The sequence below is a fragment of the Siphateles boraxobius genome, unplaced genomic scaffold (genome assembly GCF_051911475.1).
Source record: "Siphateles boraxobius isolate OS27281-9 unplaced genomic scaffold, OSU_SipBor_1 9, whole genome shotgun sequence".
NCBI lineage: Eukaryota > Metazoa > Chordata > Actinopteri > Cypriniformes > Leuciscidae > Siphateles > Siphateles boraxobius.
The window spans coordinates 15,399,043-15,425,313 of NW_027509219.1; the positions used below are offsets into that span (position 1 = coordinate 15,399,043).

General features: G+C 39.6%; 1 protein-coding gene across 1 annotated transcript in view; it reads right to left on the minus strand.

Annotated features, from left to right (window-relative positions):
- Positions 1-26,271, minus strand: part of rimbp2b (RIMS binding protein 2b) — a 175,290-nt gene that overhangs the window by 84,570 nt on the left and 64,449 nt on the right. Inside the window, exon 5 of the mRNA XM_077224507.1 lies at positions 21,293-21,376. Within this exon, the coding sequence (XP_077080622.1) occupies positions 21,293-21,376 (84 nt within the window). The remainder of the gene's footprint in view (positions 1-21,292; positions 21,377-26,271) is intronic.

A 26,271-nucleotide genomic window follows, 5' to 3' on the forward strand; every position in this document is an offset into this window, starting at 1 on the left:
AGCATGTTCACCCAAGAAGAGGAAACTGACTTACTTCTTCAAAAGGTGGGGTGATATTCCAGACATGTTTAGCATGACTAGCTCTGTAACATGTTGGCAGTAGAGATGGGACAGTATGAAAATGACCAAAATTAAATTGTGTGTGTGTGTGTGTGTGTGTGTGTGTGTGTGTGTGTGTGTGTGTGTGTGTGTGTGTGTGTGTGTGTGTGTGTGTGTGTGTGTGTGTGTGTGTGTGTGTGTGTGTGTGTGTGTGTGTGTGTGTGTGTGTTGTCGTAGTAAAGAGAGAGAATGGGAGAAGGAAGTTTGTATGAGGTGGACCTGGTCACCACAGACCCAAATCTTCTCAGCTGTTGGTACTGTCATATGCTGCACTGTCTCTCCATGTGGCACATTATGTTTGGCACATTGTATGGGTCACTATATCATAACAAGGTATTACAACTTGTAATCAAGTGATGACTGATTAGCAGTAATGTAAATGCTAAATGTCCTAATACCTGTTGCAAAGTACATGCTCTTAACCTTGCAGTTTTTCACATATCATGTAATACTCAATTTCTCCATTTCTTTGCACAAAACTCTCCAGAAAGTGCTATTTAATGGTTTATTTTTCAAAAAAAAATTCCCGGGGGGGCATGCCCCCGGACCCCCCTAGGGAGAGCACCCCCACATAATAAATCCCAATTTAACCCCTGCTTGTAGGACACAAGGATGTTTTAACCTTGATAATATAAAACACAGCATGATATAAAAGTAGGCTAGTGTGAGTGTTTACACTAACATGATGAATATTATAATGTTTAGACCCATGTTTACTGTTAAATAGTGTGTTCGAACGTAAATGTTTATAATGTGGTAAAATGTTTATAATGTGGTAACAATATTGTAAAGTGTTGTAAGTTTGGGTCACTTGTGCTGTGCATTTGAAAGCAAAACGCGCCAAACATTACACTGTGTCCTAACCAGATGCGATGCGATAAGATTCCAGCGAAAAATTATTTGTTTTTATTATTTGTTTAAAAACACCAGACGCGACACGACTGCGAGATGCATAAAAATCAATCAAAACCCACAGCCAATCAGAACAGTGTGTGGGCGGAGTCTCGCGACAAGTGCACAGCACCAGAGAGTAATCTTGACAGTACTCGCAAGAAAATTGATAAGTAGGCTACATAATCAAACTCACAAATATTACAACATTTAAACATTATTCAAATACATAGGCTACTGAGTTACTAAAACAATCTTTGTCAAATAATACAAAGGGCTCCTCCCCAGCGCACCTGTGGTCCGTTTCTCTGATGGCTCGTGCTGAGCATATAAGTGGAGTGTGCAGGAGGGTGAGAGAGGCGGCGGTGAACTCCGTGCGCGTCATGATGCCTAGCCGGCTGAACAACTCAAGCTGTGTTCTTTGTATTGTGCTACTATTTTGTTTTATTTGTTAGTGCTTGGTATGTCTATGTTGACGTTAGTGTAGAGTAAATGTGTGTTACCTGTGGAGTGAGAACTTGAGAGACGTGAGTTTGTGCAGTTATTTATTAGTCTAATAATACATGCTTTAAACTGCTCTTTGCTTTGCGTCTCCTTTTATGTTGACGAACCCTTACGAAACGAGCATTTTTTAACAACAGGGGTTCGTAACAATTTGTTTAATTTCAAGATCTGAGGAGAATTATCCATTGTTGCTTTTACAGCTGCAAAGCTGGGAGCACTAAATGATATTCAAAGTCACATAATAAAATAATAAAACCTTTATTTAACCAGGTGAGCACATTGAGAACATTTTCTCATTTACAATGGCGACCTGGCCAAAAAAGCGTTGAGGTACAAAAACATAAGTTACACATATAAACTACAAGACAGAGTAGTACTCAATTAACATAGAAGAAGATTAATATACAGATCCGTAGAGCAAGTACACAGATCAGGTTAGCATGTACAATGGTCCGACAGTAAATTTGCTAACAGTAATTTGAAAGTGATTAACGGGACAATGGATTCAAGTTTCAAAGATTTTTGGAATGTATTCCAATCATTAGCAGCAGAGTACTGGAAGGAGAGGCGTCCAAAAGAAGTACGAGCTTTAGCAGCCACCAGGGTGATATACCTGCTTGAACGAAGGTTCATAGAGGGGATTGCTCTGGAAATTAATGATCGTAAATAAGGTGGGGTGTTACACAGTAAGCATTTATAAATAAAAAGATACCAATGTTTTTGACGCCGGGTATGTAATGAGGGCCAGCCGATTAAACTGTAAAGGTTGCAGTGGTGAGTGTTATATGGAGCATTGGTGACAAAACGGATGACACTATGATAGACAACATCCAATTTCCTAAGGAGAGAATTTGAAGCGATTCTGTAAATAACATCACCATAATCAATAATTGGAAGAACAGTCATTTTCACAAAGGCAAGTTTGGCTGGGAAAGTAAAGGAGGCTTTATTACGAAATAAGAAGCCAATCCTAAATTTAATTTTAGCTTGAAGCTGATTGATGTGGGTCTGGAAAGAGAGTGAACAGTCTAACCAGACCCCTAAGTATTTATAGGTATCTACCTGCTCTATTGCAAACCCATCTAGTGTCATGATACTTTTTGAACAGTCAAATACAGTGTGAGATCGATTAAAAAACATAAATTTAGTTTTACTAGAATTTAAAAGCAGTTGAAGGGAACGGAAAGAGCGTTGTATATTATTGAAGCTTTCTTGGAGGTTTTTTAACACAGATTCAAACCCGGGCAAGATGTGTAAAGAATGGTATCGTCTGCATAAAGGTGAATCATTGAGTCTCCTGCAGCAAGAGCAACGTCGTTGATATATACAGAAAATAAAGTCGGCCCGAGGATTGAATCCTGAGGCACCCCCATAGAGACAGCCAGAGGACTGGAGAGTAGTCCCTCTGACTTAACACATTGAAACCTATCAGAAAAATAGTGAACCAAGCAAGACAATCATTTGAGAAACCTAGGTTTTTCAATCTATCAATTAGAATGTTGTGATTGACAGAATCAAAGGCCTTGGCCAGGTCAATAAATACTGCTGCACAATAGTGTCTTTGATCAAGAGCAGTTATGATGTCATTTATTACTTTAAGTGTAGCTGAAGTGCACCCGTGACCGGCTCGAAAACCTGATTGAATGTCAGAAAGACTGTGATGGGATTCGAGATGGTTGATAATTTGTTTATTAACAATTCTTTCGAAAACCTTTGAAATGCACATTACATGCTTTTAACATTAAATAAAGCACATAAACAGTACCTGAAATTATCATTGCCACACTTTATGTTTGTTGTTCCAGTACAACGTTGCAGAAAAATAAAAAAAACGTTTCTAAAATAGAATAATCGCGTGTTGCTGTCGCGGCTGGTTAGGACAAAAACTGATTAACATGAAAAAGATACCTTTTATTTTGTGTCGCGGAGTCGCAGGTAGTTAGGACACGGTGTTAGGCTACATGTTTTTACTCCAATCTCATTTCATAACTGTCACAGGTTAACCTGGTGACTCTATAAACTTGGACTTACAAACATACACCCATTTCACTGATACTGTGCATTGCCGGCAATATTAACATCTGTGTACACATCAGGAAGGTGTTATGGATTTTTTGTTTTGTTCAGTCTAAAGTTTGTTACTGCTGTATTTTGTTATAATTTTCAACTCTTTATAGTTTTTCTTTAAGTTTGTCATTATTTTTCTAAAAGAACAGAATGCCAGAAACACACAATAATTCATATGATAATTACCTTTATTTTTCCACATATCTTCCACAAACCTTATTGCAGTTAAACTTCCCGGTTCACACTCTGTACAACCAAACCCACAATCCAGGTTAAACTGTTTTTTATAGTAACAGCCACATCACTTCCTGTGGAAGATACCATTTTGGTGGGATGTCAGAGGAGGGGGGAGTTAGAAACAGTTGTGTTTGCCATATAATTTGTTGTTAAACTCTTTCTCTGTTAATTTTTGTGGTTTTAGCTGTTTTGGAGGTTTAAGAGTTGTGTTGGGTGTTTATATTATTTAAATTGATTGGTACAAACGTTTTCGTTTGTACCTGTGGTTGGTATGCCCTATAGGCGGGGCTTCAGCCTATAAATAGGCTTGCTGGATGAAAGAATTTCAGTTCTGATTGTGAACTCAGAGAAATTGAATACTGAGCAGTGTTGTGAACATTGGGCCATTTGGTTTAGCCAAAATTAGCACATTGTTGCGGTTTTCTTTTCTTTTTGTACAGTTTTTATTTATTTTTGTTTTCTCCTGCACTGTAAATATTTTAGCACCTTCCAATAAAACACCATTTTGGATTTTGCATCAACTTTTTGTACAGCACGTCATTTCCCTTTTCCACTCCAACTGGTTGGCTTCCCTACAATAACGTCATAACGAATGATAACATTTGAAGAAACATATGATAATACATATTTGTTTCTCTAGTGTAGTGTACTGACGTGTTTCTTTTTATTGATTTATCATGATAGGCCACCTGTATTTCTGTAAAGTAAAAATTATTATTTTATGCAACCCCTACAAAATATATGCCTACAAGGCACAACAAACCTGGTGTTCATTATATATATTTTTTTGTGAATTTTAAATTTCAATTTTAACCAGAAAATCACAATTAGATTTCTTTCCCAAATCGTGCAGCCCTATAGTTTCTCTTGATATCAGCATGTTCAACGTTGTCTTTAAAAATAAACAAATAAATAAATAAATAAAAAAGTATACAGGGACCAGATGAAACTGACTTAAACATTCACACAAGTCTCTGTATAGGAACATGGTAAAATGAAGCAAACACCTTGGAAATGGGCACAAATGTGTGTGTCTTTTCACGCCTCTGTATTTAGATCAGTGTGCTCAATAATGTTCCTTTTTGTCTTTTGTATCTTAGGACTATGTTGTGTTGTAAATAAATCCAAACAATCAAAAAGCCATTGTTTTAATCTTAATTTTTGTTTATAGTTCCCACACAGTCCCACCTGATAGGGCTATTAGGGGAGGGTCTTTGTCTTCGCAGGTGTGAAACGCATCAATGTTCATGATGATTTACGACTCCTCCCAAACGGCTTTCTTACACAAAACATGTCTTACAAATATTAAATCAATGTGTTGTGAACGAGTGGGCAGGATGATTTTCACATCGTTTTGAAGCAAAAACTAATCAGTCAGTATAGGTTTTATGGCCTTATTTCAGTGACTCTTTTATTATTATTAACAAACCATGGATAAACGTCATTTTCTCAAAACGACAAACTTTTACATACATGCTGCTCAAATATTATTGTAGCAGAGTTTGTGCTGAATACAGTGTAATCAGACTTGAGCCATGAAAATGTTACAAGTAACAGGAATAAGCACAAATGTCAGAGCATGTCAGAACACCTGCAAGGCCAATGACCCCCACCCCTCTTTTTCTTCAAGTTGCAGTTTGTGTGGAAAAAAAAAGAGTCATCCTTTGGGGACCTTTGCCCCAGTGCGCAGCCGTGCAGACGGAGGGGCCTCAAAGTTACAAACGACCAACCGACCATAACCAATGCAGACTAAGACCACTGAAGTTTGTCATTTCTTCATTCAACGTAAAAAAGAACTTGATTGAAACTTCACCACCATCGAACTACTGAACCATCAAGACTTTCTTCTCAGACTGCATATCCAGAACGCTTGTTCAACGGCTAAGGCATAGTGTAAGTATTGTACATTTAACTAACTAAACAGAGGTTTAGTGTAACCTCTAGACACTTTGTTGCCAAGGTGCTTTAAAATTAAGAAACTGATGGTTTTGTTCAGGTGGCTAACTGAATTTTACGTTTCCATAGCTTAATTTCCCTGGTTCTTTTTAATTTCTTTCATTCACTTTCAGTTTTACCCATGTATGCATGATTGTGTGTATGTGTTTGTTTAGACTAGTTATGTGTTCGTGATTAGTTAAAAATCTTTTGCACACATTTACATGTGTTGTTTCTGTGGTCACTGCTTGCAAAACAAGTCCCTTTAAAGATGCGATCACAGCTACATGCTCTTGAGTAGCACTGTACCCAGTAAGAAAGTGTTATTTTTTTGTGGCCACGAAAAATATCCTTTATAAGAATTGACAGAATATTAATATGAGTGTTCGCTGGAAGAACAGGTTAATTGATTGTAATATTAACTCTGCTACATCAAGTTAATCTTATTAACCGACCCAAATATTTATAATTATAACGAGTTTTAATTATTTTTATTTCCCTTGAGCTAATTTGCTACGATTTATTAACCTTTGTTAATGTTACTCAATAAAAAAATATTCATTTTCATGTCAGTTCACAGTGCATTACATAATGTTAAAAGATACAACTTCTGATCTAAAAAAAATTATGTTGAGATCAACATTAGCTAAGATTAATAAATGTTGTAAAAGTATTTTTCATTGTTAGTTTATGTAAACTAATGTTAATAAATGAAATCTTATTGTAAACTGTTACAGATTTGTTAACATGTTTTTCTTTCTATTAACATACTGTTTATCTAATACTCCAATAAAACTCTGAAAGTAACAATGTAATTAAAAGAAAAAAAAAAGGAAGAACAAAATGTTACTGACACTTTCCTTCATACAAACACATACATACATACACAGACAGAACTAATATCACATCCATTTCTCTCTATTCACTCCCATCGAAAAGGCCATTGTCATTTCAACTAGCGTCAATTCGCTGCAGTCACTTCCAATCTCTCCTGAGCTGCACATGATTGCATTGGCAGCCCACGGTCTGAACATCGATCCAGAAAAACTCTGGACGGATGATAGACTAAGCCTTGAGAAAAAATGGAGTCACCCAGTTTACAGGAGAGAGAGCAAGAGAGCTAATGATTACAGATTAGACACATATAAACTTGATTCACATCGAATGTGTAACACTAACAAATTGCATGAAGCAGCCCAGGAGACTCAGTTCTTATTCTGCAGCAGCATAATTTGCATGAGCTGAAAATAAAAACAAAACAAAAAAACAAACGGAAAAATGGGAGGGATGCCACGAGGGAGGTCATTACGAAAACATCCTATTCATTCTGCTGGAAGAGCCTGCTAATAATGTATTAGAAGTGAGGCACGCACTAATTACAAACATGCTAACAACACACACACACACACACACACACACACACACACACACACACACACACACACACACACACACACACACACACACACACATTTCTGGAATTTTTCGTTCTCTGTATCAGAACATGTTTTTACTATATTAAAAATAAAAACTACCAAACAACAGTCTACTGTACACTTTATGCATATTTATATTTTGAACTATTTCATAATGCAATAATTACTTTTTTGCCTGCCTGTACTAATTTGTATTGCATAAATAAAAAAATTAAAAAAGGAATATATGCAGTTGCGTATATCTACACATAAAATAGAAGATCAAGTTATGACTAACAACCCGTTATGCTTAGGATTAGGATATAGGTTTTCGAGAGAGTATTTTATGAGACATTTCTAATAATAATAATTATTATATATATATAAAAACACACAGAGACTAATCAAACCATGGTGTTCCACACTGACCAAAGCTTTCATTTTATTTAGCCAGACATCCTGCTTTTTTGAAGATGTCCCGTCGGAGCGAGGGTAATGTATGTCGAGCCCTTCCAGGAAATAACACTGACCTTTGAGACGACACAATTTGATGACCTTCCACTCTCTTTGCGACCGCTCTGTTCAAGAGATAGCTACTATATTCCCATTGAAACCAGGATTCATGCTACAATGAGCCTGAGATATGGTAATACTGATATTATATGAGTTAGTCAGTAAAGACTGAGGTCATAAAGGGTAAAAGTAATTTTCATTTTCTGAAGAAAATGTGAGTGGTGCTTTCCCAAGCAAAAGATATCACATATCATTAAAGTGGTTGCCGGAGCGTTGCTATGCGGCTGCTAAATGTTTTTCAGTCATTTTGGCTAAATCTATAGTTTGAGTCACAGTCACATCTGCTCTATGATGACCACTCAACAGAAGCATGACCTTAGAATTGAACCAACCAGAGCAAGTCCCGTTGGCAAAGTCATGCCAGCCACTTCAGTAACGCACATCTACACAATACAAGTTACACCAGAGGCACAGTCTTTTCCATATGTTTACACAAAAACTGAATTGTGACATGAATTAATGATGATATTGTTGACACGATTAGAAGGTAAATAACTAAACACATACAATATGCATATGCTTTATTGAATATTTGCCAAAAGCATGTCAGTGCTTGATTCTCACATGAATAATCTCTGATCTAACGCTTTAGGTGATGGTCCTACTCCAAATTAACTACTGGCATTTTTAGCTCCAAGAAAGCATGTGCTCTCCACTCACACACAATGCTGAAAGTAGAGCCGAGCTATATCTCTCTTTGTTTTTGGTCATATTCTATATATATTAGTGTTGTCACGATACTAGAATTTCTAACTTCGATACGATACCTTGAAAAATATCGATATTCGATACCATTTACGATACCACAGAGAAAAAAACTGCCACAATATTAAGGGGGTCTTTTTTTATTTAAAGCTAAATATAACAAGTCTAGAACATGACAATGAGGTATATTTTACATGAAAAAAATGTCCTGAGTTCTATCTGTTAATATTATTTCATTGGACAAGAGCTAACATGAGCCGTTGTTTTTTTATTACCTACTGTTATCAAAGATTAAAATATACTGTTACAAATGCATTGTTCATCGGTCATAAATGCTGGTTAATACATTAACGTAAATCAAAGATTAAAATATACTGTAACAAATGCATTGTTCATCGGTCATAAATGCTGGTTAATATATTAACGTAAATCAAAGATTAAAATATACTGTAACAAATGCATTGTTCATCGGTCAAAAATGCTGGTTAATATATTAACGTAAATCAAAGATTAAAATATACTGTAACAAATGCATTGTTCATCGGTCATAAATGCTGGTTAATAGCCTACATTAACGTAATTTGATGAACAGATTTAAATGCAAACGTGCGTGCATCACACGCGGAAACAATGCTCAATGGATTGGCATGAAGTCAAGTCACCTTTATTTATATATTGCTTTTAACAATACAGATTGTGTCAAAGCACTTAACAGTATCAAATTGGAGTGTGAAGCGCGTCTCCGCGCTATTCTCCGACATGCCCGCTCGCGGTGTGTAGCGCGTGCCCTGTCCACACTATTCTCCGACATGCCCGCTCGCGGTGTGTTTTTTTACACGTGTCAGCGCTATTCTCCGGCATGCCCGCTCGCGGTGTGTTTTTTACGCGTGTCCGCGCTATTCTCCGGCATGCCCGCTCGCGGTGTTCTTTATCAATCAACCAAAGCCGGTCGCGGCGCCGCACTCGCCATCTTCCCATTCACTTTTGCTATTTAACCAGAGCGAATGAGACGAGTGCGTCACGTGTCGTGTTTGTCAACGCGCCTTTGGCGAGAAGTGAAAGTGACCCCTCGGCTAGTATCGGTGTATCGATACTTCGGGAAATTAGTATTGGTACCGTTCCGATATTTCAGTATCGATATTTATCGAAATATCGATATTTTTGACAACACTAATATATATATATATATATATATATATTAGTGCTGTCAAACGATTAAAATATTTAATCGCGATTAATCGCATTAATGTCATAGTTAACTTGCGATTAATAGCAATTAATGGCACATTTTTATCTATTCTAAATGTCTCCTGATTTATTTTTGTCCCATTATTTTTCTCATTTTAATGCTCTTATCAACATGTAAAAGTGGATCGGCTTGCTTTGTGCAAATGTTTTTTATTGAAAAAACACAATAATTGACACTTCAAGCAAATAATCTCTCACACAATGTAACACTGTCCATCAATAAAAGGGTGAAAGAAATACTGACGAGGTGCTGATATTGACGAGGGGGCGGAGCATTCGCATCAGCTGTGTGTGGGTCCTTGGCCATCATCAAGTGGTATTTCAGACTGGACGTGCTGCGATGATGATAGCTCAGTTCACAATGACAAAACACACAGATAACTTTGGTCTTGTCAATGTATTGTAACCATTTGGCAACTTTTTAAAAGTAAACTTTCCATTTAGAATCTTATTGGCATCCATTTCGGCGTCTCGCGCTCGTCATCCACTCAAAACGTAATGTTAACCAACTATTTGGCCGGCTCGCAAGCCCAAACAAGTGTGTGCGGCGTGCCTGTTGTTTTGTTTCCGGTCTAGCTAGCCCCGCTTGCGCTTTGGTCGACGAAGCAACAAAACGTCCTATTTTATATATATATAAAATAAGTGCAGTCAAATCGAATAATCGCGATTAATTACTTCTAACATAAAAGTTTTTGCTTATATAATGCTATTATATAATAATATTTGCTGAAGTGTCACTAGTCTCTCCCTTGTGAAGGCCTCCTTCCCCTTTACCTCTGTAATGATAAAACGTTGTCGGGATAATTCCGATTCACGTGTCTACGCGGAAGCGCTAAAAAATTCTCAGAGCCACCAGGCACTGTTTTATGCAAATGAACGGCCGGATCGCATTAAAGAATTTTCTGTTAGACCGGTGTCTTGTTAGCTCTAAGAGAAGAAAAAAGCTCTAAGTTAATAACTAATGATCGTTGCGACAGAATTGAATCAATTAAAACTTTGGCTGGACAATAACTTTACTCTAGAGCTGCTGTAAAGCCAAAACAATCTTGGTTACTTTAATTTCCTTTTATCACTGTAAAGCTGCTTTGAAACAGTCCATATCGTTAAAAGCGCTATATAAATGAAGGTGACTTGACTTGACTCTTTGTTCAAATAAATCCTTTAGAAATAAAGAGATTTTACAAAAACATTTAAAAAACGTATGCTGATTTTGCTACTTAAGTATAAAAAGTCTTAATGCTCTCATAGTTCTGACTCGCAAGACAAGGATTGCAAAAAGTATGACAAGGTCTTTGAGAAACTTAATGGACCAATAAAAAACACATTAAAATGTCACTATTGGAAATATCACCCAGCCCTAGTTGAAATGTGTTACAGAAGCATCCAAAAACAACAGCATGGCAATTATTCCTGGGTGTGCATGAAATCACACGTGCATGAGGCTGCATATGCGTGCATGTGGACTGGCTGGAACTATCAGATGTAAATGTGATGAGTGATTAAGAAGAGAGGCAGATGGCACCGAAAGAGAGACTGTCCCAACATCCAACCTTTCAAGAAACAATGCAACACCACCAGCCACAGCTTTACATTACAGGCTGCTGTTCCCATACAAAACACAGCGGTTAGGAGACAGGAGAGCAAAATGGCGGTCGAGGGAAATGGCAAAAGCGTGAAATTGGGTTCTGAAGTGTTTTTTACTCAAATTGCTTTTCACATCATGTAAGGACAGCATCTCTCTTTTTGTATTTTTCCCATTAATTCCTTTTTTTCCCCCATTAACAAAAGCAACCGCTGTAGCCGAGGGGGCAAGCGGCTCGCTCTGCCACTAAAGGACACACAAAAACATGAAAGTATATGTATACTCACACAACACACACACTACTCAAACAACCCAGGGTACCTCGTAGATTGTCTAAAGGCTGGCACACACTGCTTTTAGGTAATTGAGTTTGGCCCTTGCAGCTCACCGCTCTATCTTTTAACACAGTGTGCTAGTGAAGTTGTACACTGGGAATATTATAGGAATGATTGCATTTATGCAAAGAGGTCACAGGAGATACAAATATGCACTCGGATAGCATTTTAGAGACTTTCACTTGTAAAACTTTAGTTAAACGTCCTGTAATATTATCCTTTTAGTGTTGTGCATTGTGAAGAACTTATAGCTTGCTTACAGACGCGGCCATTGATGTTGGCTTAAAAAGTTTCTTGATAACGGTTTTATTAAATGTTATTCAAGTAAAAATGGTACAGTGAAAACCTGTTAATTGGTTAACTGCTTTATAGGTTAACCTTGCTATATACACTGAAAAAAATTAATAGATCTAATGGGGTATTTCATCTAATTTCACAGTAAAATACCATTAAATGTACAGTATTTGGAAGTGAATTATAACAGTAACACTTTAAATAAGGTTCCATTTGTTAACATTGAACAGCAGTATATTGTTAACTACATGAGTAATATCATTATATTTCTAATTTCATTATATTTTAAAGGTATTTAGTAAAAAAATATTGTTTATTGTTTATGTTAGTTCAAAGTGCATACATTAATGGTAAAAAATATTTAAATTAACATTGACTAATATCAATAAATGCAGTAAAAGTATTGTTAGTTCATGTTAATTAATGCAGTTAAATAATGTAAACAAATGAAACCTTATTGTAAAATGTTACCCTTTTTTTTTTGTGAAACACCGTAAATTGACATTCCCAGAATTCTCTGTGTGACAGCTTACCTTTTATGTTTTTTTTTTAAATAACGGTTTTTTTTAGTGTTTTATCATCTGTTATGTACATTAGGGTTTTATGTTACATTATGTTGTTAAAATTAATGTTTATTGCATTATTTAAGTGTTATCATGTTACCGTTATGGTGTTTTGTATTTGTGTGGTTGACACCTGCGGAGGTAAAAAAAAAAAAAAAAAAAAAAAAAAACCTTTTAATAATTTGGTATATTAACATTATCAGTCATAAAACATTTCTGTTAATGACCTTTTTTTACTGTAATTTGAAAAAATACTTGTTTTTTTTTTCACCGTAAATTTTGGTCCAATTTGTAAAACATTTTTTACATTAAAGTTCTGGTAACCAAAGCTGCTGTTTGTTTATTTTTTAAATGTACATTTCATTGAAATTTTTTTTTTACAGTGTATTTTTACAACCTAGTGGTGTCAAGGAAAAAAGCTGACTGCATTACACCTTAGTGGCATGCTAAAGTTGTTGCTATGCTTGGGGGAAAAAAATAGGAAAACACTGAACTGTTTGTATTCCAGAACATCTCAGGATCTTCCATCTGGAACGGAGTGAAAAACGCTGATGTTTCAGGTGTAGTTCACTCATTAGTGGTGCTGGCCTGGCTGCTGTAGAGGTTTAGATGAATGTTCTGCCAATCCACAGAAAACAATGTAAATAAAGAAGGCAAAAAACTTCTATCAGGCTTTGCCAGTATTTGTGTGTGTATAGACCTGTCAGGAGATTAAGCGAAGTGTTTTTACAGTCGTTGCTGTGAAAATGGAGCATACTGTGGCATACAGAGAGCCTAGCTCTTTAAATGAGGACATATGGGCTTATTTTGTTTTCAAATAGAGTAAATTATAATCATTACAAACTACCCCAAACCATGATAGAACGGTCACTTACCCCAAAATTTTTGTAATGGTGACCGTTCTATCGTGGTTTGGGGTAGTTTGTAATGATGTATTAATTTGTAAAAATGTAAAAATGTAATTTTTAAAAATGTAAAAATGTATTATTATTATCATGTTGAAAATGTGCTGCTTCAAATTTTTGAAATACGATGATACATGTTACAAAAGATCTCTATTTTTAAATAAATGCAGTTTGTTTAAACGTTCTAATCATCAAATAATCCTGAAAAAAATGCATCATGGTTTCCACATGTATCATCGTATTTCAAAAATTTGAAGCAGCACATTTTCAACATGATAATAATAATAAATTTTTCTTAATCAGCAAATCAGCATATTATAATAATTTCTGAAGGATCATGTGACACTGAACACTGAAAATTCAGCTTTGCCGTCACATGAATAAGCTACATTTTAGAATGTAAAAAATAACAACAACAAAATTATTTAACAATAAAAAATACAAATATACTTACAGTTAGCCAAAGTGCAAATTATCAGACTTAAAGCGTATGATACATGCTAAAAAATGCTAAATAAATATAATATTATAAAATAGAAATATTATTGTTGAAAACAGTTAGGATCAATAATTTAATTTAAGAATCTACCCTACAATTGTCACGAACAACCAGTCATCAGCGCCAGATCTTGTCTCTCCACCCACTCGTTCCTCATCCCAGGAGTTTTGATTCTGTACACCTGTCTGCATCAGCTGTCGGCGATCTGCAATCAAGTTCACTCACCTTTATAATCGCCGTCAGTTTCCTCTGTCCTTTGTCTGGTCTCGTCTGCAAAACCCTAGACGTCCTGACTCACGTCATATTGAGATTCTTCAGTATACGAAACTGATCCTGCAAACTCACCCGCTCTGCTGAGAGTTCTGTTCTTCATCTGAGCCGTCCATCTGTATCCGGGTTCTCCGCCTTCTGATCTCGTCCAGTTTCCCACGCCTGCTTCAGATAAGAGACTTGTATCATTCTGACTCTTCCGTGCACCGTTCATGACGGATTTAAAGAAGGATTACTCACCTGCTGTTTCTGTTCCTGTTTTCAATAAATTCCTTTGTTTCACTTACCTGTTGGCATTCTTCTCATCTGTGACAGAAGACCAGACCGACAATGCAAGATTCCGCTGATGAAAGCGCGGAAGGAGCGGCTGCTCAGATTCCGGTCCCGGAGATTCGACAGGCGCTTCAATCGCTCGCCCCTCCATCTGCCTCTGTAAGTCCCATGGCCCGACCATCATCTTTCTCTGGTGAGGAGGGGGAGTGCAGTGGTTTTCTGCTGCAATGTGAGCTATATATGGAAATGCAGGCTGCTCAGTTTTCCACCGAAAGAGCGAAGGTTGCCTTTATTATCTCGCTCCTCACAGGACGCGCGCTGCTCTGGGCACGTGCGTTATGGGACGCGAATGGGCCGGTAACGCAAACCATGGCTAATTTCACGGCTCATTTCAAAGAAGTGTTCGCTCAAGCTCCTAATTCCCTTTCCATTCATGATCAGTTATTTCGTCTTCGCCAAGGGAATTCCTCGGTTTCTGATTATGCTTTGCGATTTCGCACCCTCGCAGCCAACTGCAACTGGAATGAGACAGCGCTGGTTACTGCTTATCGTCAAGGTCTAAATCGAGATATATGTTTACAACTGGCCATTTATGATGACACCATTGGAATCGAATGCCTCATTCAGCGTTCCATTCGCGTGGCTCAGCGACGCTCCGCCTGCCTTACTAACCAGCCTGCACTTCTTCCTCCTCGCCCCAATCCACTCGACAGCCCTTCAGTACCAGTGCCTATGGAGGTAGATTCTGCTCATTTAAGTCACTCTGAACGACTCCGACGTATCAACAACAATTTATGCCTCTACTGTGGAAATGCTGGTCATCTCCTCGTCACCTGTCCAGTGCGTCCTCCACGACCTGCGGTGAGTACAGTGGTTCTCCCATCACCCATTTCCTCGTTGAAGTATACTCCGATTTTGCTTACATATTGTATGCGATCTGTTCCAGCGAAGGCGCTGATCGACTCAGGATCCGCTGGAAACTTCATTTCACTCTCGACTCTTCTAAAACTCCAAGCCCGACGTAAATCTGTGAACCAGCCACTACACATTCATTCTATCCTGGGGAAACCGCTAGGTCGTGGACACATCAGGTACTGCAGCCCCATTTTGACTGTAAAGATTGGTTGTATGCATGTGGAGAAACTATCTTTTCTGGTACTGGAGGGCTCCACTGCGGAGGTCATCCTGGGACGCCCGTGGCTGGAACTCCATTCTCCAAATATTTGTTGGTCTTCTGGAGAAATTCTTCAGTGGGGGAAAAGTTGTTTTACTCATTGTCTGTCATCCATCAAGAAGATTGCCTCAGTTACTCCAGTTTCCAATCTTCCCATCAACGCTACTACAGTTGAGAGTCCCGCCACCAGTAAGGAACCTGTGATTCCTTGCCACTATCGGGTGTTCCAGGAGGTATTTGACAAACAACTGGCCACGAAACTACCACCGCATCGGCCATGGGACTGTGCGATCGACCTGCTGCCTGGGGCTATTCTACCACGCGGTAAAATTTATCCGTTGTCCATCCCGGAGCAGAAGGCCATGGAGGAGTACATTGCGGAAGCTCTCCATCAGGACTACATCAGACCTTCCACGTCCCCTGCCGCTTCTAGCTTCTTTTTCGTCGGGAAGAAGGACGGAGGCTTGCGCCCCTGCATCGATTACCGTATCCTCAACAACTCCACTGTCAAATATCGCTATCCTCTTCCTCTGGTTCCTGCGGCTCTGGAACAACTACGTGGTGCTCGAATTTTTTCTAAATTGGACCTTCGGAGCGCATATAACTTGATAAGAATCCGAGAGGGAGACGAATGGAAGACGGCGTTCATCACCCCAGCAGGTCATTATGAATACCAAGTCATGCCTTTAGGATTGTCCAATGCTCCCGCTGTCTTTCAGGGGTTTATGAATGAGATCTACAGAGACTTCTTGCAACAATTTGTAATTATCTATATTGACGACATTCTGATATATTCTTCCAGTTTATCCGAGCACCAACATCATGTCACTCAAGTCCTACAACGTCTGCTCGACCATCAACTGTTCCTGAAATTAGAGAAGTGTGAGTTTCATCGAGAGTCCATTCAGTTCCTGGGATATGTGATTTCCTCTCAAGGAGTTTCCATGGACCAGAGGAAGGTGGAAGCGGTCGCCAACTGGCCATTACCCACTAACATCAAAGAACTTCAAAGATTTCTGGGCTTCGCCAACTTTTACAGACGATTTATCAAAGGTTTCAGTCAGATCAGTGCACCCATCACATCTCTGTTACGTAAAGGGGCCAAGTCTCTGTCCTGGTCGAATGAAGCTCTCACGGCCTTCGAAAGACTCAAGTTGACTTTCTGTTCCGCTCCTACCCTCGTCCATCCGAATCCTGATTTGCATTTCCTCGTGGAGGTTGACGCTTCTACCACTGGAATAGGAGCGGTATTGTCGCAGCGGCAGGGGACGCCTCCCAGACTCCATCCATGTGCCTTTTACTCCAAGAAACTGTCCCCGGCGGAGCAGAATTATGATGTCGGAAACCGGGAGCTGCTAGCAATCAAATTGGCTTTGGAAGAGTGGAGACACTGGCTGGAGGGAGCCAAGCACCGCTTTGACGTTATCACAGACCACCGTAATTTGGAATACCTTCGTGATGCCAAACGACTCAATACCCGTCAAGCCCGCTGGTCACTCTTCTTTACTCGGTTCAATTTCCAAGTTACCTACCGACCCGGAGACAAGAATATCAAGGCCGATTCACTTTCTCGACTATACCAACCTGACACCATTCACTCTAACCCGGAACCCATCCTCCCTCCAGCCATGATTGTCACCCCGATTCAATGGAGTATACATGACCATATTGCAGATGCCACTCGAACGGAACCTGCTCCGCCGGGAGGTCCTGAGGGTCGGACATATGTGCCATCTCGTTTGCGTCTGACCCTCATGGACTCAGTACACACTTCTCCGGGCTCTGGACACCCAGGCAGCCAACAAACCCTCTCGCTCCTTCAACAACGCTTCTGGTGGCCCAATATGACCCAGGATGTCTCCCGATACGTCAGGGGCTGTCCCGTCTGTGCCATGGCTAAGGTACCCCGACATCTTCCAGAAGGCAAATTAGTCCCTCTACCGGTACCCACTAGACCGTGGTCCCATCTTGGTGTGGACTTCATCACAGATCTCCCTTCCTCAGATTCCTACACCTGTGTGCTAGTAGTGGTGGATCGTTTTTCCAAAGCCTGCAAGTTGATCCCTCTTCCTGGTTTACCTACTGCCTTTGAGACTGCGGAATCCCTGTTCATTCACATATTCCGACATTTTGGCATTCCGGAAGACATCGTATCAGATCGTGGTCCACAATTCATCTCCCGTGTTTGGAAGGCATTCTTTAATCTGCTCGGTGTTTCTGTGAGTCTCACTTCTGGATATCATCCACAGTCTAATGGTCAGACGGAGAGGAAAATCCAGGAAATCGGGAGATACCTGCAGTCATATTGCCACGACCACCAGGACGGTTGGAGCCGTTACCTATTCTGGGCCGAGTATGCACAGAACTCTCTCCAGCAGTCTACCACTGGGCTTACTCCTTTCCAGTGCATACTCGGCTATCAGCCACCACTATTTCCCTGGTCTGGTGAGCCCTCGGACGTTCCAGCCGTCCACCACTGGTTTCAGGAGAGCGAGAGGGTCTGGGACTCAGCACATATACATCTGCAAAGGGCTGTTCGGAGGTATAAGAGCCAGGCAGATGTAAGGAGATCTACGACTCCCTCATACCAACCGGGACAACTAGTCTGGCTCTCCACCAGGGACATCCGCCTCCGACAGCCCAGTCGCAAGCTGAGTCCCAGGTACATCGGGCCGTTCGCTATACAGAGGCAGATCAACGAGGTCACCTATCGGCTTGGACTTCCTCCACATTATCGAATCGCACCATCATTTCATGTGTCCCTGTTAAAACCTTACACTAATCCTCTGTTCCCTTCCTCCACAGGGTCTGGTGCTGATGACGTACCGCCTCCTCCTCCTGTGGATCCTTCAGTTGAAAACATTTATCAAGTTCAGGAAATTCTGGATTCGAGACGACGGGGCGGCCAATTGGAATATCTCGTTGACTGGGAGGGCTTTGGCCCGGAGGAAAGAAGTTGGGTGCATCAGAATGACATCCTGGATCCCACTCTACTTCAAGACTTTCACATGGTAAATCCCAGTCGCCCTGCGCCCAGAGGTCGAGGTCGTCCCCGTCGTCGTCGGTCCATACCGCCCTCAGGAGCTGGCCGTGGAGGGGGGGGTACTGTCACGAACAACCAGTCATCAGCGCCAGATCTTGTCTCTCCACCCACTCGTTCCTCATCCCCGGAGTTTTGATTCTGTACACCTGTCTGCATCAGCTGTCGGCGATCTGCAATCAAGTTCACTCACCTTTATAATCGCCGTCAGTTTCCTCTGTCCTTTGTCTGGTCTCGTCTGCAAAACCCTAGACGTCCTGACTCACGTCATATTGAGATTCTTCAGTATACGAAACTGATCCTGCAAACTCACCCGCTCTGCTGAGAGTTCTGTTCTTCATCTGAGCCGTCCATCTGTATCCGGGTTCTCCGCCTTCTGATCTCGTCCAGTTTCCCACGCCTGCTTCAGATAAGAGACTTGTATCATTCTGACTCTTCCGTGCACCGTTCATGACGGATTTAAAGAAGGATTACTCACCTGCTGTTTCTGTTCCTGTTTTCAATAAATTCCTTTGTTTCACTTACCTGTTGGCATTCTTCTCATCTGTGACAACAATGCGTACCTGAAGTATTAATATTTAAACAGTGATGCACTCGTCCCTTGAGTTCACAACACATGATACACGAGCTCATATTCAATTAATTCCATAATAGACCAAAAACCAGGAATCAAATGTGAAACCTAGGGCATGCCGCATGACCCATTTAAAAGGTCTTCCTCAGCTCTAAAAAGCCCCGGCAAAGCCTCTCTCATGTGTAATGGATGAAAAGTCTTTCCCGAACGCTGAGGTGAGAGGAATACAGAAGAAGAGAGAGGCTCTTTAAAAGAGCTTCCCTGGCAGTCAGGGACGATTAGTCTCTGTACATATACACGCACTCTTTATCTCTCTCACTCTCACTCATCTTTCTCTCTCTCTCTTTTCCCCTCTCTTGTGCCTGCTTTTTTTTGTCCTTCTGCTCGCTTTGTTTCCCCTGACAGTGGACCTTGGAGTCAGCTCTCCATGTCTGGTGTGTGGGAACAGTGAGAAAGTCTGAGAGAGGGAGCAGGAAAAGAGAGAAAACGCCCTTGAGAGTGATGAGTATGCACTGATGTGTGTGTGTGTGTGTGCGTGCGTGTGTGCGTGCGTGAAACTAACAGCATTTCCAAAATTCACGTGCTTCAAACAGGCAAATACCTTCATCAGCACCTGTGTTGTCCAAAAAACTGTCCCCCTGGAACAAAATGTATCATGCCAATCAAAATCTAAATATGATACTAAAGCACACAGTTCTCATGGGTGGGTTGGCAGAAGTGGGCCACTTCCCACAAGGTTTGCGGTTTGATCCCTTATACAATCCTACAGTGCCTCCCAAACGTTTTGAAATTGAGCAATGCATCATAACATTACATGCACTCTGGTCAGAGTTAAAGGAGCCATTCTAGCATCTAAGATAAAAATAAAATAAAATCACAAACCATCAAGAAAACCAACATGTTGACCAAGCATCTCTAAATAAATAAATATAATTTAAAAATACACACATAAATCTATTTGGTCTGGTTATTATGTTATTTATTATATTTATATATTATATTGATTATTTACCATTTAAATATTTTGTAAGTAAATAAATAAAAAAGCTACTGGACTAATATAACATACATAACTATGTTTTCAGTGGTGTATAAAGTCCTTACTAAATGAACCGTTATGTTTTTTTTTACCTTCGAATGAGCAGTTTCTATCTACATACACCACAGCTCCCCTTACACTGAAATGCACTGACATGTTTATACAGTGGCCCTAAACGGACAAACGCGTTTCGTCACTATGTTGCTCTTCGTGCAAAGAAGCAAGGATAGTTCATCGAATAAAACACTGTAACAATGATGAACAAGTAACAATAATATTCACAATAACATATCGTTTTACTGAATAATACAGTAAACATAATTTCTTAATTTATCTTTGTAAAGAAATCTCATTGCTGAACTTGCTACTCTCTGCTGTCTCAGACGATGACATATTTTTCTGTCGGCCACCGTAACTTTTGATGGTTGCAATTCGTAACCTCACAACTAGATCCCTCTATGAATCACACACTGCACTTTTAAATAGGATGTTAAAGTGTGATGATGAGGTTGTTTTTTTGGAATTAAAGACCATGTCACATGTAATCTAGCTCTAATAATTCACCCATACCATTTAGAAATTCTGCATAAGTGGGCATACATAAATGGTTCACACACTTTTTCCTGCAGCTGTATATTGGACCTAAAAACAAACCTGCAACCAAGAAGCATAATACTTCTAATTTATAAATCAAAATTCATCATATCACCAACAGAAAATGTTTAATTCTCATTGAAAATGACGAGCAGTTACTCTGTCCCCACAAATCACTGTGTGATAATCCACCTACAGTATATTACTATCGTTACTATGATGTCTCTATTTTATCTGAATTGCATACATAATTGTGCTCCTGGCCACAGTATATATAATGCAGTTTTAATCGTTAATTTGTTGTGGGTAACAGTAGGCCTCTTAAATAGTGTAACCCCATTACGGCCCCTTATGAATCACAACTACAAAAACAGCCGTATGGTGGAAGACTAAAAGTAAATATCTCAGAAGAGTCTTGATATGACACCCAGCATGTGAGACCATCCCATAAGATGTGAACTTGTAAAGACTCTCACCAGAGTTTGACATGACTGGCTCTTTTTCTTCACCTCTTCCTCAAGGACTTCACACTCCTTTCTTTTCCTGCTGATCTCAGTCTCCTGAGGGAGGAAAGAAAATAAATACTGTTAGATGGATAGATGGATTCAATTTGGTGTTAAGAGTAGATGTGGCATAATGCAAACACCTTTCTTCAGGAAGGCTGGATGCGGCATAACACACAATCTGTGTATGTATGCATGTGTACGTGTGGGTAATAGTACCACATTCTCTGAGCCAGTGGGCACCTGTATGCATCATTGATCTATAAATAGCAACCATTTGCTATGGCTATGTTGCAATGCCACCAGCAAGATGCACAAGTCTAAAAAGTCACTATAAATACAAATCCACTAAAAGAAAACAAACGCACACACAGTTCTAATGCACATACATAGTCATGAAAAATGCACACACTCAATGTAAAAAACATGCTCATATCTGTCTATAAAAGCTCCCAAACCCATTTAGACTTAAACAAGCAATGTTAAAAAAAACGTTGAAAAGAAGCCAAACAGCCAACCAAAAGGAAGTACATTATTTAAAATAAAATAAAACAATTTAAAATAAAGCAATTTGGTCAGGTTATTCATATATTTATTCTAAACAGGCTAAACAACATTATTAGTCTTTAGGGAGGCAGGTGTAGCGTGGGCCTATATGTGGGATTGTATAGGTATATATACTTCTTCTTCTTATGCAGTCCATCAATTTCGAAGATGACGTCACTTCTAGGATGCGTTGTTGGAATGTTGAGGCAGCCGCTACTGTCGGCGGTGCCATTGAAGGTGGCTGTGAAGCCCAATCCGGGAAACGCATGTCCTGCTGCAGTCGGGACATGTGAGTTCTGAGTCTAGGGATGGATGTAGTTGTCGCTGTGCGCGTTGGTGTCTGCGCTGATGTAGCACAGTTCTGTGTTGGGCACGCTGTGATTCAATCGGTTAGGCCCCCAGATCGCATGCAGAACTCAATGCCTGACGGTTAGCAGCTGTTGTTTCCAGGACTCCAGGGTTGATGCCACAGCTTTTCAGGGTCCCCTTGAGGTGGTCCTTGTAGGATGTAGGTCCATGTGGGGGATTTTGTCTTTCCATGTGACACCTAGTATGCGCTGCAGGCATCTGATGTGAAAGCCCTCGAGACACCAAATATGCCTTTGGTAGGGAGTCCAAGCTTCAGCACCAAAACAGCAGGGTGGAAACGCAGACTGCCTGGTAGACGGCCGCTTTGGTGAAGGTACGGAGATCTTTATTAACAAAGAATCCAGATCGAAGTCTACCAAAGGCAGAGGAAGCGAGATTTATGCGTGCCTGGATCTCGTTGTCTATGAGATAGGTGGGTGTAAGGATGCTTCCAAGGTAGCAGAAGTGCCGAACAACCTTTACTGGTATGCCATGGATGTAGAATTCAGGGGGTGTGGGGGTGGGGACCGTGGTCGGTGCAATGATCTCTGTCTTTTAGATGTTGACTTGTAGGCCACAAGCTTGATAGACTGTGCATACAACATCCAGTGTGTGCTGCATTGCGGTAGGGCTGTGGGCTAGAAGGGCACAGTCATCAGCATATTGCAGTTCATGAATTGTGATGGTGGCGGTCTTGGTGATGGCTTGCAGGTGATGGCTTGGTGGTGGCGGAGGTTAAAAAGGGTCCCGTCCAGAAGAAACTGTAGGCAAACACCCTCGTCAGGGCTGAGGGAGTTGCGGGAGAGGAGGGTGACTGCTGCCAAGAAGAGGTTGAAGATCACTGGAGCCAGTACACACCCCTGTTTCACTCCAACCTGCACAGGAAAGGAGTGGGATTGAGATGTACCCACAATCACACGAGCCTGCATGCCAACGTGAAACTGTTGTAGGATGTCCAGAAATGTTAGTGGAACCCTAAACTTCTCCAGAATGACCCAAAGATCTTGGCGGTCAATGGTGTCAAAAGCCTTTGCCAGGTCGATGAAGGCAATGAACAGGTCTTCGTTCTGCAATTGGCGCAGGACGAAGATCATGTCGGAGGTGGACCGATCCTTCCTGAAGCCGCACTGTGACTCAGGAAGGATCCTTTGTGTGATATTCTTGGTAAGACGGAACAGCATGACCCTCATTAATACTTTCCCCGTACTATACGTGTATTATTGCATTACCTGTATTATTCCCATATATTCTATGTGTATATATACACATGTGTGTGGGCTACAGATGGTCATCTCATGATGCTCATACTGGGTGTATCAGTCTCAAGAGAGGCTGACATAAGCTGTGTGTGAGTGAGTGAGTGAGTGAGTGTGTGTGCATGCAGGTATTAGTGAATGGCAACATCCATCCTGCTGAGTGACACCTGGGATGGGGAGATAGAAGACCCAATTTCAATAATAAACGAATATCCATGAGGATGAATGGCTGGATAGATGGATGGATGCATGGATTAATGGATGGAAAAACCTGTGTTTCAGAGATACTAGCTATTCAACCCTTTAGCAGTTCAGAACAAATACAGAACACTTAGATGTTAAAAACAGGGGTGACATTACCTCGCCTGACCTTTTTTGTTGGACAAAATAATGGATATAACTTGACATTTTTAATATATATTATATTTAGTACAATTTATAATGCACAAAAATATATTTATATTTAACATACATAATAAACATATTTGTATATATTGCAAATTAACTTACTATGAAAAGGTTGCAATTTAAATGCATTAACCTGTAAAGTTTATGGTGATGTGTAGAGTTTATAGAAGTATTATGCACAATAGTCGGGATTTGTAACCTGTTAATTGTTAAAAAGCCTCATTATTTGATTGAGATTAATGTTGTAAAAATTTTTACAGAATGTGTGCTCATTCCTAGACCATTATATCAACACAGAGAAGTCATCAGATCTAAAAATACCCATTTGAATGATATTTTTTGTGAATCAAGTCATTCATTTATCAGAAACAACAAACAGATATTATGGGCTAAAGACAACCAGCTCTCTAAACATAATCCTTTAGAAAAACTGAGTAAAAATGATTCATGGGATATAAACATCATTATTTTCTGTTGGCCTGAGATCAAGGTCATCTCCTTACATACAGCACGTCTCTGCAACCTTAGTTTTTGGAGTTCTATGGTCGTTTTTGAGGGGACATTTGGAAAAACTTTTTTAAACCTTTATACACACACACAACCGATCAAACGTTTGAGGTCAGTAAGATTGTTTATGACTTTGAAAGTCTATGCTCACCATTCTGCATTTATTGGATTAAAAATAAAGTAAAAAAGAGTAATATTGTGAAATATTATCATTTAAAACAGCTGTTTTCTATTTTAACATATTTTAAAATGTAATTCATTACTGTGATTGCAAAGCTGATTTTTTTAGCAGTAACATATGATCACATGATCCAGTTACACAGGATGCTTCAGAAATCATTCTAATATGATGCTTAATAAATATTTCTTATTATTATCAATGTTGAAAACAGTTGTGCTGCTTAATATTTTGTGGAAACTATGATGCATCTTTTGTCTTTTCTCTCACTTTCAAACAGATAAATTTAAGATCAAGTCTTGCTGAATAAAGGTATTATTTCCTTTCTAAAAATAATTAGACTCCAAACTTTTAAATGGTATGTAAAACATATATTATTACCTTAAATTATATATGTAAAAATACATATGAAATATATATGTATATATAGTCTAAAATAATGATTCCTACACTCATTCTGAATCGGTTATATATCGCCTTGAAAGCACGCAGAAATCGCTTATTTTATAATCACTAAAAAGCTGTCGCTCATCTCACAAAGTTCCACTATAATCAATGAAGTTGACTGCATAGTGAATCTCTTATTTAGCCTATATAATGTCTACACTTTGTTTGTTATAAGTTAACTTGTAACGAGAGGATTTGCGAACATGCAAAACTCAGAACTGGACCTGACTGGTGATTGAATTTGAAAACGTCGGATTGGCCATTGCGTTAAAGAAATCTACATATATGTTTGTGATTGGTTATATTGCTTAATTCGGAAAAACAGCGCAAAAGCGCAAACACCAAATCCGTTTAATCCATATGCTATTATTACGGAGAAAACTGATCCCAGACCAGCAGTTATGGGCAGCTCTTCCCTCTAAAGCAATCAGAAGCAGCAGCAGTCAGTGGTTTGAGTGAGAAAATTCCACACTAGTCTGAATTCTGTGGCAAGGGGAAGCCTTGCCCAGCCTTACACACACTCCACTTATTGTAACACTCAAATATGCAAGAAGCCCGTGTAGCACATGAACAAGTGATCTATATATGATATATGACTTATTTATAATCAGTGACATGGAACCTTTTCACGGACTGTGATGACGTGTTTCCACAGTTATTATCACAAATTTAGCTTTTCATGTTTCCATTGTACGCTATACTTAGTGTTTCATCACCTTGTCTGTAAATTATAATAAAGGAATTAAAGCTGCTGCGAGGGTGTTTCTACTGTATCACAGATTTTTTTCTTTGCTGTTGGAGAAGAGTTCTTATTATAAATTATCTTTGCTGTTGTCTCTAGTTCACCTATAGAAGTTTACCCAACTATGACGACTTCCGCTCCCGAGAACACCAGAAATGTGAAAAGGTTCCATTACTTCATAAACATTCCCACTGTCCGGTGCAGAGTGGTGAAATGAAATGATGAGTTATTTGTTCTTCTGTATCTCTATCTGTGTAGTTGTATATCTTAGTATGTTAGTCTCAGCATGTTCAGTGTGTATTTGTGAAGTTACATAACATGACTTGGCACTGTGGGTCTTTAATATGCCAGAGAGTAATGCCTGTATCATTTTGCAGCTTGCCGCTGCATGCTCTTGTTTAGCGGAGCACAGACTTATGTAATATAGATTGGCAGCATAGATCTGGGGCGTGCCGGTGTTTAATGGCTGTTGTAGAGCAGTGGGTTGTTTCTGACATGTCGGTAAGTGTAAGTCTGAATA